Source organism: Scyliorhinus canicula, chromosome 13 (genome assembly GCF_902713615.1).
Source record: "Scyliorhinus canicula chromosome 13, sScyCan1.1, whole genome shotgun sequence".
NCBI lineage: Eukaryota > Metazoa > Chordata > Chondrichthyes > Carcharhiniformes > Scyliorhinidae > Scyliorhinus > Scyliorhinus canicula.
This window is the reverse complement of record NC_052158.1, coordinates 24,742,239-24,760,315: the sequence shown is the minus strand read 5'-3', so window position 1 is coordinate 24,760,315 and position 18,077 is coordinate 24,742,239. Positions and strand designations below refer to the sequence as shown.

At 43.1% G+C, this 18,077-nt stretch overlaps 1 protein-coding gene across 1 annotated transcript in view; it reads right to left on the bottom strand.

Moving 5' to 3' along the window:
• LOC119976764 (spindle pole body component 110-like) overlaps positions 1–17,453 on the bottom strand; it is a 546,263-nt gene extending 528,810 nt beyond the window's left edge. The window contains exons 1-3 of the mRNA XM_038817508.1: positions 17,429–17,453; positions 11,670–11,696; positions 5,066–5,092 (exon numbers count right to left, since the gene is read on the bottom strand). Coding sequence (XP_038673436.1) covers positions 5,066–5,084 — 19 coding nt within the window. The 5' untranslated portion in view covers positions 5,085–5,092; positions 11,670–11,696; positions 17,429–17,453. The remainder of the gene's footprint in view (positions 1–5,065; positions 5,093–11,669; positions 11,697–17,428) is intronic.
• Between the last annotated feature and the right edge of the window lie 624 nt (positions 17,454–18,077).

Sequence of the window (18,077 nt, the reverse complement as noted above, 5' to 3'; positions counted from 1 at the left end):
TCGCGATGGCGCAGGCCATGTTGGAGTCAGCGGTCGTGAGCCTAGCGTGGTGGCTGTGGAGAGATCAAGAGCCGTGCTGATGACCAGAGTGCTTCTGGCATGGCAGGGCGGAGTTGTGGGGAGTGGCAGCTGTGGCTGTGGTCCTGGTTGGTTCCCCAGAAATTAGCGGTCCGTTGGGCGGAGATGTTTCGGGCCCCGGGGGATGGGAGGGGGTGGAGGCTGTTGTGGGGGTTTCAGGGTTGGGCGCACCTGTAGGGACGGAGTCACTGTAGAACCAGGGGCCGAGTTGGGTGATCAGTGGATACGCAGCAAGATGACCGCCAGCTGCTTGGCCTGGTTTCCCCTCCCATGGCTCTGGCAGTGCTCCCTTCACTGTCTCCAGCATGGACAATATCCTGGCTGGCGACCCACTGTCACTCCACTCAGTTTTCTCCCTCCTCTCTCTTTGGCTCACCAGGTATGAGGCAGGTTCACAATTTCTTAAACCATAAGTGAACCACGCCATTGAAAGTCGGCTCTGCAAAGACGGTAAATCACGAAGGCCATGGAGAATCGAGGTAATAATGTATCAATGTTGTTTAAATGCAGCGTGCCGAGCGACGCATATGCCATTTTTTAGGAGAGCAGAGGGTGTTGATGTGGCGTGCAACGGGAGCCTACCGCGATTTTGCTGTTGTAGGCCATTCTCAGCCGAATTGCTTGTTACGGTTTTGGCGTCGTCCAACGGTGAATCACGCACATAGCGCTGAATTCTACAATTGTGAAGTTATGTCCTAACGCTGGCATGGAAACAGTGGGGGTTGACCCCCGGACATTTGGCGCAAAACGGCCTCCGATCCTTCCATAGCTGGAAGCTAATATTCTGGAGCACCACGGGCTAGCTGCCTAAACAGCCCAGAGAATTGCTGGGTTAGTGGGCGTGCATGTGCCCAGCGCTGGCCGGCAACCGCTGCGCTTTGCAGCAAGGCGTCAGCCGTTTGCAGACCCGGCTGCGTCGCGAACCCCGGAAAACCCCCAACAGTGCCTGTAGCCCCTGATAAATTCCCCCCCCCCCATCCCCCTGAGTGTCGGCTCTACCCCGACTGAGACCACAGCAGCTACGCCGAGTTCCCGACTGATGACTCTACGCCATCGAGAACCCAAGGGGTGGGGGCGTAGCTGCGGGGCGTGGGCCAAAGCAAAATCGAAAATCCGTCGGAACGGCACATGGCGTCCTCTTCGAGTATGCCTCTTTGGAGGGGGTGGAAATTCACGAAAGTGTCTTGCCCCCAATTTGGTCATGAATGGGGATTCTGGGGCCGCGCGATTTTAGCGTTGCCGAAATGAGAATATCGCCGATCATCTCCCGAATGGATAATTTCACCAAACTGTTGGTTTAATCTCGTAAATGGCTGGTTTTATACATGCATCTCTGCAGCCCCACTGGCTTACAAGGAACAATTGAAAATTATATCAAAGCAAAGTTAATGATCCTTGCTTATGGCCCAATTAGAAAAAAACACAAATTAAGCTTATTTAAAGTTGAAACATATTGTCAGGTTTCGTGCCCGCAGGTTTCTCGGCGTCGAGCCTTTCACTGATAGAGGGGTATATATAATCTCCCAGAGCTTGTCAATGGGATTTCACATTGGAGCCTTGCATTACCTGTCCCGTATTTAAAATCGGGAAAAAGGCGGCGGGATGACAAGGGTGAGAGAGAACCCAAATCAAGATTAGAAAGGCGCATACGTGGGCTGACAGTTGTGTATCTGGGCGGGGGCCTCTGTCACTGCTGGATGGGAGTAGCCCGGGAAGAAAGGGGATGGCCATGAGTTACGGTAATCTACCCGGACCTGTGGGGTCTGGTAAATTATCGCATTGCCTCAGCCTGCATGGCAGTTAGCAGTCTGTGTATCCCAATGACTTTCCACATTGGGCCACATGCACAGCGATCCATCGCCATTTGGAAGGCTCCACTTACACCCCCACACCAGGCCTCCCCACTCGGGGCTTGGAGGCCACAGCCTCTCATCCACGGGATGGGCGGGGTCCAGCGAAGCACACTCCTCGGCACAGAGCCGAGACGTTGCCCCACTGAAGGGGCAGGTGGCGAGCCGCAGGCACGCCTTGACCTGCAGATGCAGGCAACGTAACCGTCAGCACCGACTGTCGCAGACCAAACTGAATGGGCACGGGAGTCCTCAACCTGTTATGCCTGTCATATACCTATTTCCCCCTGCAGAAAAATGATTTAAGTATCGAAACTGGAGTCGTTGGCATCTGCCCACTCATTGTGCCAACAACGAGCGCAATGAGGCTGCACGAGCAGGAGCTGTACACGAATGGCCCTGCTGAACCACAGCCTGGCCCAGAGGAGAAGTAGCCAGTTAATGGCCATGGTAAGTATGCCGCTCCAGGGGTGAGGGGTTTGTGGGAAGGCGGTGTCGCATTACGTCTCCAGTACAATGGCAGTGTCTGTCATACGTGGCCCTGTCGGAAAGATCATGTAACCGAAGATTGTTATTGACCCGTCATACCGTACAGCTTATTTGTCACATTATTGCGCTGCTGGGGGAATAGTGTTGTGGGAGTGGAACAGCCGCACCCGGTGGCCTTCAAAGTGATGGTCACCCTGAAACGTTTTGCCATGGGATCATTCCAGGCTCCGATTGGGGGCATGTCTGGGGTCCTCCAGATCACCGCATGCCGTATTCATGCCAGATTCATGCCGTAACAGCACCCTGTCTGACCCGGCAACATAATATATCCGCCTGAAGATGGACCAAGCTCACAATAGGCCTTGCATCACCGCCATCTCTGGGATGCCCAGGTACAGGGAGTGTTCGAACTGACATCTGCGTGGGTTTTCTTCGGGTGCTCTAGTTTCCTCCCACAATCCAAAGATGTGCACGTTCGGTGGCTTGGTCATGCTAAATTGCCCCTTAGTGTCCACAATTGCCCGCAGTGTTGGCTCGGGTTTGTCGATTATGGCGATAGGGTGGAGGTGTGGGCTTGGGTGACGTGCTCTTTCAAAGAGCCGGTGCAGACACGCTGGGCCGAAGGGCCTCACTCTGCACTGATTGCCCAAATCCTTGGAAACCTTCACTCATGGAGCCAACGTTGTTGACAAGACTCTGCACTGCTGTCCCCAACTCTTTTCAGGCAGCCGGGGCTGGCGAGCGCGGTCCTAGCGAATCAGCTGCCCTTGCGTGGGTTGAATGCGTCGTCTGTGCAGTTTTCCCGTTGTTCTTCCGTTCTCTGAAGTAAAGTTTTCACAAGGCAAGCTTTATTATTTTCATTCAGTGAGTCTATAAATTAGAACGTAAATACAACGTTCACATCGTGCCAAGTCTTGTGAACATTTAAAAACGCATTCAAATGCATTACGTTTGATTCCCATGGTTTTAAAAAAATACTTTATTCTCGTGTTCCATATTTTCATCAAAGTTACATCAATAAAAAATCAACAATAACAAATACAACGGCAATCCCCTGACCATAAATCCTCTTATTCCAACCGCCCTCAAACAACACCCAACATTTTAAATGCAAAACAGCAAAAGAAAAGAAATCAGAATTCATCATCAACACATATAGAATTATCAATAACTTATATATTCCTCCTTGTGACCAGATAGTTGCCAGGATCATTAAGACCGAAAGTGCTAGTTCCGTTAACTTTTTTTTTACAAAGCTAGATCACCCAATTCTTTTTTTTTTACCAGTTAAGGGGCAATTTACGGTGGGTAATCTACTTACTCTGCACATCTTTGGGTTGTGGGGGTGAGACACAAGCAGACATGGGGAAAATAAAAAATCTCCACATGGAAAGTAACCCAGGTCCTCTGTACCGGGAGCAAGCAGAGCTAACCACAACGCCACCGTGCTGCCTTTGTTCCGCTAAGCTAACCAAAATGTCCTGCTTTTAAGTAGCTTCTACTTACCAATAGTATTTCTCAAAAAATAATATACAGTGCTGTCAACCTGAAACGACTAATGCAATTTTAACTTCACCCAGGCCATGAAAACATTTAACGTGACTTCTGCAGTGTTCCATCCCAACTCTGTTCAACTATGTTGCCCAGGGCAGCACGGTGGCGCATTGCTGCCTAGGGCGCTGAGGACCCGGGTTCGAATCCCGACCCTGGATCACTATCCGCGTGGAGTTTGCATGTTCTGCCCGTGTCTGCATGGGTTTCACCCCCACAAAACAAAAGATGTGCAGGGCAGGTGGATTGGCCTCGCTAAATTGCTCCTTAATCGGAAAAAATAATTGGGTACTCTAAATTTATATAAAAAAAACTATATTACCCATTCGTTCGATGCAGACCCCGGATCACTCTCTGTTTGCAATTTTTACATTCTCCCCGTGTTTGCGTGGTTTCCTCCCTCACAACCAAACGATGAGGGTAGGTGGAATGGCCATGCTAAATTGTCGCTTAATTTAAAAAGAAACATATGTTGCGCACTCTGATGCGTCGGCCAGTTTCCACGAGTGATTGTATCAATACTGACATTGTGTGTTAAATTCCGGCAGCGCAACATTATTTCGGCAGCAGATATGGACCCCTGGGGAATTCTGAAGGGCCTTTTTCTTTCTTCTATGGGCGTTTCGCTGGCATTGCAACGAATTGACGACAGGAGACCGGGAGGCCTGTCGCGAATTTCGGGATGAACATGTTTCCTGATATTGTTCCAGATTTTTGAAGATTGGTATTGAAAATTGTCTCTTCCATAATATGCAATTTAACTTGCAAGTTATTTAGTCTTTATATCCATTTTGGTAGTTACAATACTTTATTTCATTCCCAGTTTCGTACCCACTTCTACTTTCTTGTCTTTTGTTAAAAGCAAACTGGTGCGCCCATAAGTATTTGAATGTAACCTAATATATTGGGCCAACCCCAACAGATGCCATTGCAGAGCTTACAAAGATTCAGTTACGATGATTTCATTTAAATTTAGTAATTGTTGAGATATAACAGAAAGGAAATATAACACGAACGAAACATGAACGGCAGTTAATTAACATTGACTATGACCCGACGGTTCAAATATAAAGCTAGCATAAAAATCAGTACTTTACCGAATTCCTGCACAGTCATCCGACGATCTGCAAGATTGAACCAAAATTTACCAAGGACACGGATTGTTTGGAGGAAATCTGGACAGATTTATTTTTGTTTGACCAAATGTGTATTTCAGCATTGCTGAATATGCTAAAAATTTATGACGTTCTTTTGCATTATGCTCGGGACTCCTAAACCCCAAGGAGCCGTTCATTTATTTATTTTATGTAATTTTACATCTATTCATTTATGTGTTTTTGAGTTACTCATGCAGTCGTTCACTCATGCATTACATACATTGCTCTTACTCAATGGCTCGCAAGTATTTGTGTCTAATTTCGACGACCATTTAAATCCTGAAATGCACATTATTCGTTATTTATTTTTACTTGTTTGTATATGCTTTGTTATCAACATCCTCGCAAAATTCCTAAGTAAATTAAGTTATCATCTGTGTGCAATAAGAAATATATTATATCTATCTATATATATATATGTATATAATATTTACTGCAGAAGTTAATGTCAGTTTAAAAAATCGAAGCCGTCTGAATCGCGGTCGATAATGAATTCAAAGCAGATAACACGAAATTTCCTGTCACAGAACATCGAATATAAACGCGGAGTTGAATGTTCCCGAGAACGTGTTGTCCACTGTTTGAAGCCTTCCCGTGCATCTTTGGGCAAGTCCGTTGTGGGTGAAGTTGAGTGGATGCCGAATGCAAAATTCTGCACTTATTTCAAAACATTGTCTGCCGCCAGACATTTGGAAAGACTGGATACACGTCTGAATCGGTGGGTGCGCCTGACCTGGAGGCTGATGCCTATTTCATTGTTTTAGTCTGGCGTATCCGTTGGTTTCGATGCTGCGATGCCGAAGATTCATCAGTATGATATAGGATAGTATAGTATACAAGGCACAGCATAAACTACTACGTTATGAGAGCTTCTCTTGACGATTTTGAGATCAGAGTACAATGCAAAATGTATGACGGTGAAGTGAATACGGCTTTCAAGTGAAAACAGATATAGATTGCTTGCTGTCCGGAGGGTCCTCATCCGAAATGGAAAAGGGAACAAGAGAAACAATGTTGGTACAGCTGAACACGAGGCTACATGATTGGACGAAGAGTGTGATCACAGTCGTAAACCAGCGAATGTGTCCCATGAAAAAAAGTTTTAAACGAAACAACAAATAAAGGCTCTTCACTGAAAGATTCATAATAATTTACATGAACTAACAGCACAAATATACTGATTTTTTTCAAATTTTCATTCGTAGACATTTACTTATCAGCCGATTGTGGTTCGGAATTAAATATTCCTGGCTACTTAACATTTCACACTGGAAAAGCGTAATGGAAAGATGGAAGTATCAGAATTTATAACAATGATTCCCATGAGGGGATGAGTGAGAGAGAAATTTGGTTCATAAAATCATATTGTACAACCAGTAGGAGTGTAAATGAGGAGGGAGAGAGGTCGCAAAAAGTCAATTGGTGCAATTTATAGGTCATCTCATTGCAGCTTCACTTTCATGGGGATGCAATTGTCTTCTTCTGAGTAAAATCCTCCGTTAACCCTCCAAGCAGGGCAACCCCAACGTCTCCACGCATTATTTGTTGGCATTTAGTACTCTTTGATTGCGTATTACTTTTGATTGAGTTGACACCGTGAAATTCTTCTCCGAGTTGAATTGTGTTTGCCATATTTCTGCTTACGTCACTAGTCATAGAACGTACGGTGCAGAAGACGGCCATTCGGTCCATCGCATCTTCATCGACCCACTTAATGCCTCACTTCCACCCTATCCCCGTAACCCAATAACCTCATCTAACCTGTTTGGTCATCAAGGGCAATTTATCATGGCCACTCCACCTAACCTGCACATCTTTGGATTGTGGGAGAACCGGAGCACTCGGAGGAAACCCAAGCAGGCACGGGGAGAATATGCAGACGCCGAACAGACAGTGACCGAGTGGGAAATCGAACCTGGGACCCTGGCGCTTTGAATCCAGTGTTATCTACTTGTGCTCCCAAGCTGCTATGCATCAATTGATATATTTATGCAGGCGGACGTTCTCTTCCTCACTGTCCATCGTGTGGCCTACATTTTTGTCGTCTTCAAAAATACTGATCACGTCCTGGATATTTCATTCCCAATCGTTAATATGTAACAGAAAACGCAAAGAACATGTACTTGCGAAACCTGACTGATAACTTTCTTCTAGTCACAAAAATAACCATTAAGAATTCCCTTTTGCTACCTGCCAATAAACCAATAGTGCACCCAGCTCGCGACATTCTCCTGGGTCCAGTTCCATTTAATATGCTTTTTAATTACGAATTAAAAATACTCAAATATTTTTTTCCTCTTAAGCTTCAGTTTTGCGTTACCAAACCAATAAGAATGTTGATCACCTCACGTCCGTTTCGATGCAATCTTTGCTCTAATTTCGCTGCTTTCCGTTCACATACGGTTTATCCATTCTGCGACCCAAACATATGGCCTGTGAAAAACTCTCACTGTTTTGTCTCTAATGTCCAAACATCAATGCATTTTAGGCTGCATTTAACTTTGATCACTTCCTCCGTTTCCTTCATCTCTTCACCTACCTCTTTGGGAAGGAATTTCCAATTCTATGCCGACATCTCCGCCCATCCCATCTCAATTAATATCCTGCCACCTCGAGGCCTCGCCCTGGATTCTGATATGATCTTGAAATGGCGAACTTTTGGCGTGATTCAGCCTTCTGTATTTCTGCGCATCTCATATTTACAACAGCCATTCAACCTTTTAACTTATTGAACTCACAACTGTCAATTTAATATCTAACATTCTTAACAATTCCGCTGGCAAGGGCAATGTCCTTTCTTTTTATTGGAATAGTCTTCCATTTTTGGAGGGAGAATGTTTAATCACTCTCGAATTTTCCGAATTCCCTCGGGGCAGACTGTCAACGACTGGAAATCTACTGTCCTCGATTTCCAACCTTACGCATCTCGAACTGGAATCAACGCGTCCCTAATACCCAAGGTTTACAAGCAGGATTATCTTGGTAGAATTTTTGTTCCAAGATTTCTGAGTCCCACTGACTTAAGTATTCCTACATCAGCACCATTTTGTAACCATGTCCAATATATTGCATCCTGCATTCGTTATTATTCATTTATCCGCCGACAATTGAACAGTTTTCAATTTCAACTACCTGGATATATTCTCCTCACCATGGACATGCAATATATTTGAATTTTCATTTCCTGAAAGGACGGCCGAACATTGAGGAAAATCCTCATTTTCCGTCGAGCATTATCAGGAAATATTCATTGTAAAATAACTGATCACAATGCTATATTGACTATGCTTAATCACACCGTAAACATAGTAAAACCTCCAGTCTATCCCGAGAATCTATATCACAGTTAAATTTGCTCTGAGGAACCTTACACAAAAACGGTTTGCATACCTGACGTTACCACGCTCATCGTGGTTAGCACCGCCTTCGAATGTTAGCGAAACATTTTCCACACTCCTAATCTTACCCGCTCACAAAATTCCCAGAACAACAGTTATGTTGCTCATTGTCCTTCCATTACAGCCCTTCGTCTAGTAAATATATTCTTTTTGAAAAATATCAATTCAGTGTACCCAATTCATTTATTTCCAATTAAGGGGCAATCCACCTTATTTGGGTTATGGCGACGAAAACCACGCAAACATTGGGAGAATGTACAAACCCCACACGGGCAGTGACCCAGAGCCTGGATCGAACCTTGGACCTCAACGCCGTGAGGCAGCAGTGTTAACCCACTACGCCACCGTGCTGCCCTTTCAATGTATATTCAGCCTCCATTCCCACCATCCTCAACGTGATGACACAGTAACACATTTATTACGGTGCACCACTCTCACATCAGAAGAAATAATTTTCTCTTTGACACTGCCATTCTTTCCCAAATCTCCAGTTCTGCGTCCGCATAAGGAAACGATTTGCAGTTTTCTCCATGGAGAGATTTGTTCTTAATTGGATGCACCTCTCCGATTGCGTCCTCAATCTTCATGTTACTATACTGCAATTATTTCGAATTTTCATTGGAACAAAAGTCCGCATCTGCCGATCACTGCTATTCCTTTCCACAGATATGTCATTGTCGTGTGAAAAATAATATATCATAAATAATAGATCCAAAATGGAACGGGCAATTCGACAGGACACAAATAACCCAGATGTACTGTTCAAAAAAGTAATCGTATCTGAATAATTGACCTCAATACTAAATTATTAGTGTGGTAGACCCTCCACCAGGAAAGGCCAGAAGAAAGTGTTGACAACATGACATTCCACATTGGGCCACAGATGCACAGCGATATTTAGCTGTCAGCACGATAACACAGTGGTTAGCATTTGTGCCTTACGGAGCCGAGGTCATGTTAAATTGCCCCTTCATTGGAAAACATGAATTGGGTACTCTAAATTTGTTTAAAAAATGACAGTCAGCTGTAGATACCCCAACATAAACCGCTTTCTGAACATTGTGATGCAGTCCTCCTTTCTCTTCCTGACCCTAATTCGAAGCAGGAAAACATGAACTTTCATTTAATTGGTCAACGGTTATACTGGGCAAATTAGTGCAGCAAGGGGGCCTCACGGTAGCATGGTGGTTAGCATCAATGCTTCACAGCTCCGGCGTCCCAGGTTCGATTCCCGGCTGGGTCACCGTCTGTGTGGAGTCTGCACGTCCTCCCCGTGTGTGCGTGGGTTTCCTCCGGGTGCTCCGGTTTCCTCCCACAGTCCAAAGATGTGCGGGTTAGGTGGATTGGCCATGCTAAATTGCCCGTTGTGTAAGGTTAATGGGGGATTGTTGGGTTACGGGTATATGGATTTAAGTAGGGTGATCATTGCTCGGCACAACATCGAGGGCCGAAGGGCCTGTTCTATGTTCTAAGTCTAACGAATAAATTAGTTATCATTTCGGGAATGCTTTTATTTTGCTATACAGTGGCGCTTTTGTATTGACACTGGAGCATCAGTGGAGCCCTGAGACCTGTCGCAAAAGGACAGGCGAGAATTTCATTTGAATGTGGAATTAATATCCTCCTAATTACCATTAAACCATTGTTGTGAAAAAAACCGTAACGTACTTTAGGGATCTGTTCAGGCCGACATAGGGCAGCAGGCCCACAGCAATGTATTTGACTATTAATTGTCCCTAATAAGCCACTCAGTTTTACCCAACCACCACAAAGTCGACAAGGAGGAATAAAAGCGGACGACCAGCTATCAGCGACCAAGGTGCCAGGAACTTCACTGGAAAACTTAGTATGGTCGACAAACACAATATTCCACAGTAATATGTGCGGGATGTGCCAAAATTGGAATTTGGGACGCCGACATCACATACGTGTCAAGCAACAGGATGACACAGTCACACTCACGGAATCAAACCTGATTGATAATGTCCCAAGTACCCTTATCGCCATTCCTATATATGTCATTTCACACTGTCAGGATAGACTCTGCAGAACTGACTGCATAGTGGTACACAGGCGGAAAGGAGTTGTCCTGACAGTCCTTCACATCGACTCGAGCCACCATAAAATCCCATTGCATCAGGTCGAAGATTGGCAAGGAAACCACATTTGAATTACCTACTGATTACTATGTATGATCGGTCCCTCGCTGATGCATTAGTAATCCTCCATTTTCAAGCACGGAAGGTGGAAAGGGCAGAAATATGCTCTGAGTGGAAAACTTTAACAATAAATCAGCAAGCATGGCTCTGCACAAGCACCACAGACCTGACTGGGCAGATCTTAAAGGACATAGCTGCTGGACCGGGTCTGTGGCAGCACCTAAACAAAAACCAACAAAAAAAAGAGGGACAAGATACTTCATCTTATCCTTTTTGGAAATAGGTTTCGAGTACTCAATTATTTTTTTTCAATTAATGGGCAATTTAGCGTGGCCAATCCACCTAACTTGCATATCTTTGGGTTGTGAGGGTGAAACGCACGCACGGAGAGAATGTGCAAACTCCACGGGTTTGTAGCTCATTGATCACCAGTTAAAGTAGCCTTCCGTAACATTACCCAGCCCCACCCACATGGTCTCCCGTTCGTTGTCCTTTAGTTTTTCTCGCATTAACACATTCTGCTTCCTTAACACTTGACACCATTAGCAATCTTCACCCCTTAATGGTGCCATTAACACACCCATTTGGTTATTCCCATGGAAACGTTGTCATATTTTCCTTTGTTCCGACAAATTCCTGCTCTTGTATTCTGCCGCACCACCTCTGCCAACCTCGTATACTACATAATTAATTTTATTACTACTTTCCTTCAGTCGTGGACTGGAAACGTGAACCCTGTTTCTCTCCAAAGAGGCAATCAGATCTGATGAGTTTACCGACAATTTTTCGTTTTTCGCTGTGACTCCTAGAATGCAATGCTTATTTAATTCATTACTTGCTCAGCAAAATAAATAGAGTCTTTTGCTTTCTGCATGGCTGTCTAAAACATTGACACTCCTTTTTTTCTGCAGCAATGTACAATAAAGAGAACAGAAGGAAGTATATTTAGTAAAAAAAAAAATTGATTGACTCAATGAAAGAGCATACCTTTATCTCTTGGGCTCAGCGGTTCCTCTTTAGAAGGGATAAATAAAGTAGTTACATAAGGTGGCTAGCAAACAAACAAAAAAATATTGTTAGTCAATACAATGACGTTTACTATATGAACACAAAATACATTGTTTATTTACGTAGATGCATAGATACATCGAAAATATGAGCAGAATGAAGCCTTTTGGCCTTTCGAGACCGCTCCGCCATTCATCACGATCGTGGCTGATCATCCAAATCAATAGCCTAATCCTGATTTCGCCCCATAGCTATTGATCCCATTTCCCCCAAGTGTTATATGCAGCCGTCTCTTGAATTTCTTCAAAGTTTTGGCATCAACGATTTCCTGTGGAATTCCACATACTCACCAATCTTTGTGCGAAGAAGTGTCTCGTTATCTCTGTCTGAAACAGTTTACCCTGAATGCTCAGACTGTGACTCCGGGTTCTGGACACACTCATCATTGATAACATCTTCCCTGCATCGACACTGTCTAGTCCTGCTGGAATTGTATAAGTCTCTATGATATCCCCCCTCATTCACCAACGAGAACAGTCCCAACCTAGTCAATCTCTCCTCATATGACAGTCCCACCATTCCTGGAATCAGTCTGGTAAACCTTAGCTGCACGCCCTCGAGAGCAAGAACATCATTCCTCAGAGAATCAGACCAGAACTGCACATAATACTCCAAGTGTGGTCTCACCAAGGCCCTGTACAATTGTAGGAACACACCCTGCTTCTATACTCGAATCTTCTTGCAACGAAGGCCAACATACCATCAGCCTTCTTTAACGCTTGTTGCACCTGCATGCTTTCCTTCAGCTAATGGTGCACAAGGACACAAAGGTCTCGCTGCACATTCCCGTCTCCCAACTTACAACCATTCAAGTTGTAATCAGCCTTCCTGTGCTTGCTTTCAAAAGTAATTACCTCATACTTATCCAAAATATATTGCATCTGCCATTGGTATTCCCACTCGCCCAACCTGTCCACATCTTGCTGCAGGAACCCTGCATCCGCGTCACAATTCACCCTCCCACCTAATTTGGTATCATCTGCAAACTTTGTATTGTTACATTTTGTTTCCTCATTCAAATAGTTAATATATATCGTGAATAGCTGGAGTCCCAGCACCGATCCCTGAGGTACCCCACTCGTTACTGCCTGTAAGTCGAAAATAACCCATTGATCCTTACTCTTTGATTCCTCTCTGCCAACCATTTTTTTTATCCACCTCAATACATTTCCCCAATCCCATGCACTTTAATTTTGCACAATAATCTCTTATGCGTGACATTGTCAAACGCCTTCTGAAAGACCAAATATATCACATCGACTGGTTCTCCCCTTGTCGACTGTACAGATACGTCTTCAAAGAATTCCAACAGATTTGTCAAGCATGATTTTCCCGTCATAAATCCATGCTGACGCTGACTGATCCTGCCACTGTTTTCTAAATGTTCCGCTATGAGGTACTTCATAATGGAATTAAGTATTTTCCCCACTACCGATTTTAGGTTTATTGCTGTATAATTCCCTGCTTTTTCTCTGCCTCCCTTTTTGAATATCAGTGTGACGTGAGCTACCTCCCAATCTGCAGGGACATTCCACAGCATATAGAGTCCGGTAAGATGATCACCCGTGCATCCAATATTTCCAGAGCCACCTCCATAAGCACATTGCGATGCAGATTCTCCGGTCCTGGGGATTTAATGCCACCCGTTTTCCCAGCACCATTTCTCTACTAATGTTGATCTCCCTCAGTCCTTCCCTCTCACTAAACCTTTCATTCTCCAAAATTTCTGGGATCTGACTTGTTTCCTCATTTGTAAAGACGGAACCAAATTATGGTTTCAATTGCTCGGTCATTTCTTTGTCCGTTATTGTGCATTGCCTTATTTCTGCCTGTGGGCGGCCTACATTTCTCTTTCCCGATCCCTATCTCTTCACATATCTGTAGAAACTCGTAGTGCAAGTTTTTACGTTCCCTTCAAGCTTCTTTTAGTACTGCTCTTTCCCATTCTTAATCAATCCCTTCGTTTTTCTTTTCTGAATTCTAAACTGCTCTGAATCTTCAGACCTATTATTTTTCCTGACCAATCTGAATGCCTCTTCCTTGTATCGGGTACTATTTTTAATTTCCTTTGTAAGCCATGGGTTGGCCCTCTTACACTATTTGCTTTTGTGCCAGACAGGTATGAACAGTTGCGGTAGTTGTTCCATGCGTTCCTTGATGGTTTGCCATTGTCTGCCCACTGTCATTCCTTTAAGTAACTCTTCATAATCTATCATGGCCAACTGACACCTCATATCCGTATCATTCCCTTTTTTAAGAATATTAAGACCTTGTCTCCGAATCAACTACATCACTCTCTATCTTGGTAAAAAAAAATCTATCATGGTCGTTCATCCCCAAGGAGTCTCATACAGCCAGATTGGCAATGATTTCCTTCTCATTACACAGTACCGAGTCAAAGATGACTTGCTCTCGAGGTGGTTCCTCCACATATTGGCCAAGAAAAATATCCTCTGTACACTCCAGGAATTCCTCCTCGACGGCCTTCCGTCTAATTTGATTTTCCCAATCAATGTGAAGATTGAAGTCACCCATGATCACCGATACTCTAATATGTTTGGACTGGAACATTACTCAGAATGAAAGTAAATGTGCACGAAAATAAATCGTTTACTCAATGGAGGAAAATATTTCGCCATCATCTTACCAATGTCGATTTTTCATTATTTTTCTGTATATACATTTAGAGTATACAAATCATCTTTTTCCTCAATTAAGTGAACATTTAGCCTGGCCAATCCACCTATCCTGTACATATTTCGGTTGTGGGGTTGAGACGCAGGCAGACTCGGGGAGAATGTGCAAACCCCACACGGACAGTTACATTGGCCGATTATCTTAAAATATATTTTTGAATAAATTATGACATTACCCTCGTCTGCAAATGACTATTGTAACTTTATTTTCTTTATCTCACGGAGCCATATCAGCATAAATATTTGCCCATCTATTCAACATGCTTTATGAGGAAGGCGCATCACTAATATAGCATCTGATTCTCCTTGTCATGATGTTGCACAAGTGTCCAAGGTCCTAAAGATCTCATGCCACAAGTAAATATTAGACAAGGAGATGGTAAAGATTCCCATCTATTTGGTTGGTTGCTTGGACCATTTTCCATAGTTGTGGCATTGACAAAGTATACACACCACTTAACTTTGACCCCTGTTTATCAAAAGTCTGTAGAAGGCCTTGTTCAGCGCAGAATGTATCCCGAAAATGTATTGTCTTTGATTACAGGAAGTATTTAATACAATCTTTATCTCAGATTATCTCACTTGCCACCACATACCTAATGGCGAGTTTAGCTCTCCATCCTAAAGCCGGACTGAGTGTATAACACCATTGCATTCTTAATGTAAGTCTACGTGTGACACAAATAAAGGTAATTATTATTATCATTCAAGTGAAAGCTCAGCTCAACGTATCAGGACCGTTGTGTGTAATAAATAATGAAATATCAAATCCAGAACCAGATTGAGGAAAATTCAGGGGTAGTAGAATTTACTGATTTGAAAGTTTTGGGAGAAATTCATTTCGCGCATATCTGAAATTTAACCTGCTGTGGACTGGTTAACGAGTTTTCCCACCATATAGAAATAGTTACAATTTAATCAAATGGTTAGAAATTTACATGGATGGGCAAAACATCAATACGTTTCAAGTCATCACGAAATTTAGGTACGTCCTCAGAAGAATCCGCAATGGTGTATGGCAGGATATGAGCTAAAATTGAGTTTCGCATCAGGAAGTTTTGGTTTATTGCTTTTAAATACATGGTTATAACTTCATCACAAATTTCTTCACTTGGATTGTAGGCGAGTCACGTTGCAGAAACTTTCTGGTGTTGTGATGAGTCAGATGTAGGATTCTATTCAATTTTGGGGTCGTAGCCTCATGACTGTCTTCGCTCTGGTGAAACATTTTATAGAGATTTAGCACACTTTGCTTCATGATAGGTAGGGCGATAGAGATGTTCTCTACGGGAGAGGCTTCCTGAAAACTGTTGGACCCTTTTGCTTCAGCCTTTACATTACGAACCTAAAATACATTGTGCTTCATCCAGACCTTGACAGGAAGTTGGAAACAATAAATTACTGATGACAGTAAATTCTAAATGGGATCCACAGTATCAGAAATGTGTGGAGCAAGTAAGATAATTGTGAACTTTATACTTCTAAAATTTTAATTTCATGGTGCCTAATGAACGTTGAAGCCCGATTAATGATGACACTGAGACAATCGAATTAAGTTTTAAAATATGTAATTTGCATATATTGCCGCTGGATGAATTCTGCTGTTGTGCCAACTCTTGAACGAATTACAAAACGACAGGCGAAGCAATGATTGACTCCGAACTGCCTTCCAAACCACAGCATCTGAACGATTATGAGGAAGGACAATACATTATTGTCTTGACAGTGAAGATCACGTTTCCTGATGTAATTTGAAAGGCACCTGGTTGCGATTGTAGATCAGCTCCATGGACTCTTCTGAGAATGACAGCCTGCTTCTTGGGTCACCTGGTTCCGGCAAAACTCAGAAGTATCACGCGGTTCATTGTGAGATACCCATGATCGGTGGGTGTGGGGGGGGGGGGGGGGGGGTTGTCAAGGGAAAATTGTTCCGAAATGCACAGAGTTTGCATTGGGTTGCGTCTGTCCCTTGGTTTCATGTTGTAGTGTGCTTTATTGCATTTCTCTTATCGGTTGACATGGGATGCTTACTTACTAAGAATATTAGAGCATAATGGATACATGGCAACTTTTGTGATCCCTGCAAATACATACACCTATCTAAAGATACAGCTCGAGGGAAGGAGGGATATTTTCTGCTTTCTCTATTCTAGTTTAATAGAGTGTTTTATTTCACTCATGTTTAAATCATTGATGTGGCTCTCTTCACCAACATCTTTAAACAATTAAAATTAAATAACAGTTAGAATAGATCGAGCCAAGTTCCATTTTGGGGTTCTTCTCTCCGGTGGTAACATCAACTGCTGTCATAAAACATAAACGAAGTACAGCACAAGTTCGGAACGATGCCGCATTGTATTGCTACCAATCAATACAAAAATGAACCGCCAGCTATTTTAAGTTACTTCACGAATATAATAAAAAAATATATATATTTATAATATACAAATAAATCAAGCCGTGGGACATAACAAAACATGCGATTCAGCTGTCGACACAATATTGAAGAAACGTAATACAACAAACGAGTGGATGAGGAATAAACTGGGTTCGCATAAACATAACTGGGATAAAGCATGTGCATGATGAAAACTTGAATTTTAATATTAAACTCGCTGATGATGCAACCGCTGTCATACACTAAGTAGTTATTCACTGAGTATACACTGCAAAACTTTGTAATTACACAAAATGTTCGAGCAGCATTGGGGAATAATTGCAGTCAATTACAATAACCACTTTTGCTGTGCAATGTGAGCGGGTGGCCCGATGAACAACAGTAGCTGTGGAAAACAAATATACCTAAAAAAAATCGAAGTAAACGCCGAGAAAATGTAAATGGACGAAGTTCACTAGAAAGTGCAGTAGGTATTTGTCTTGCCACAGTAAAGGAACATCTTAACAACGTCAATATTGGGAATGAGCCACATTTAGAATATTAGAAGGAGAAATATACCAAAAATTACCTTCTTGATATGTTACCTGATCTGAATTCCGGCTGTACTCGCTCTTCTAAGAAGGACAGGTAAAACCATTAATGGTTCCAAAATCCGAATCACAGAACAGATCTAAACAAAGTTATAATTACGGACCATGGTCGTTATTCGTTAACTCTGTTTATCTTTATGATACTCATACCTTTTCTAATGCATCTCAATTTAACTTTTAATGCAGATTTATATCTCTTTTCTGGCCAAATTATATCTGCTATAGATCTTGCGTTTTCTCTGCTCGTTTCTTCATCTTGTCATGCGAGTGTTCCTTTAAGAAAGGTTTAGTCTCTGATTGTGTGACGTGTAACACATTTGGCTGAGGCTGTGAGGTGGGAGGAGGTTTCAGTTTCAATTTAACTGCTTTGGACTTCAGAAGGAGAAACAAATGTTTTCTCTGTTTTTCGCTGTTTTCATTTTAAAGCTGTTCGAGTAAAAAGAAATACGTTGGTTGTGGCTAACTGCCTCGGCACCTTTAAATATATAGTTGCTTTCCGGAAGGACTTTAAACCTGCTGGTTGAAACTTGATCGAATTTCAGGAACAGGACCGTTCCCAATCAAATGACGATATAGCGTGCTGGGCTATGACCTTGAAAAGGGAAATTGGTTCAGTTGGATTTTGTTATTTAATTGCAACAGC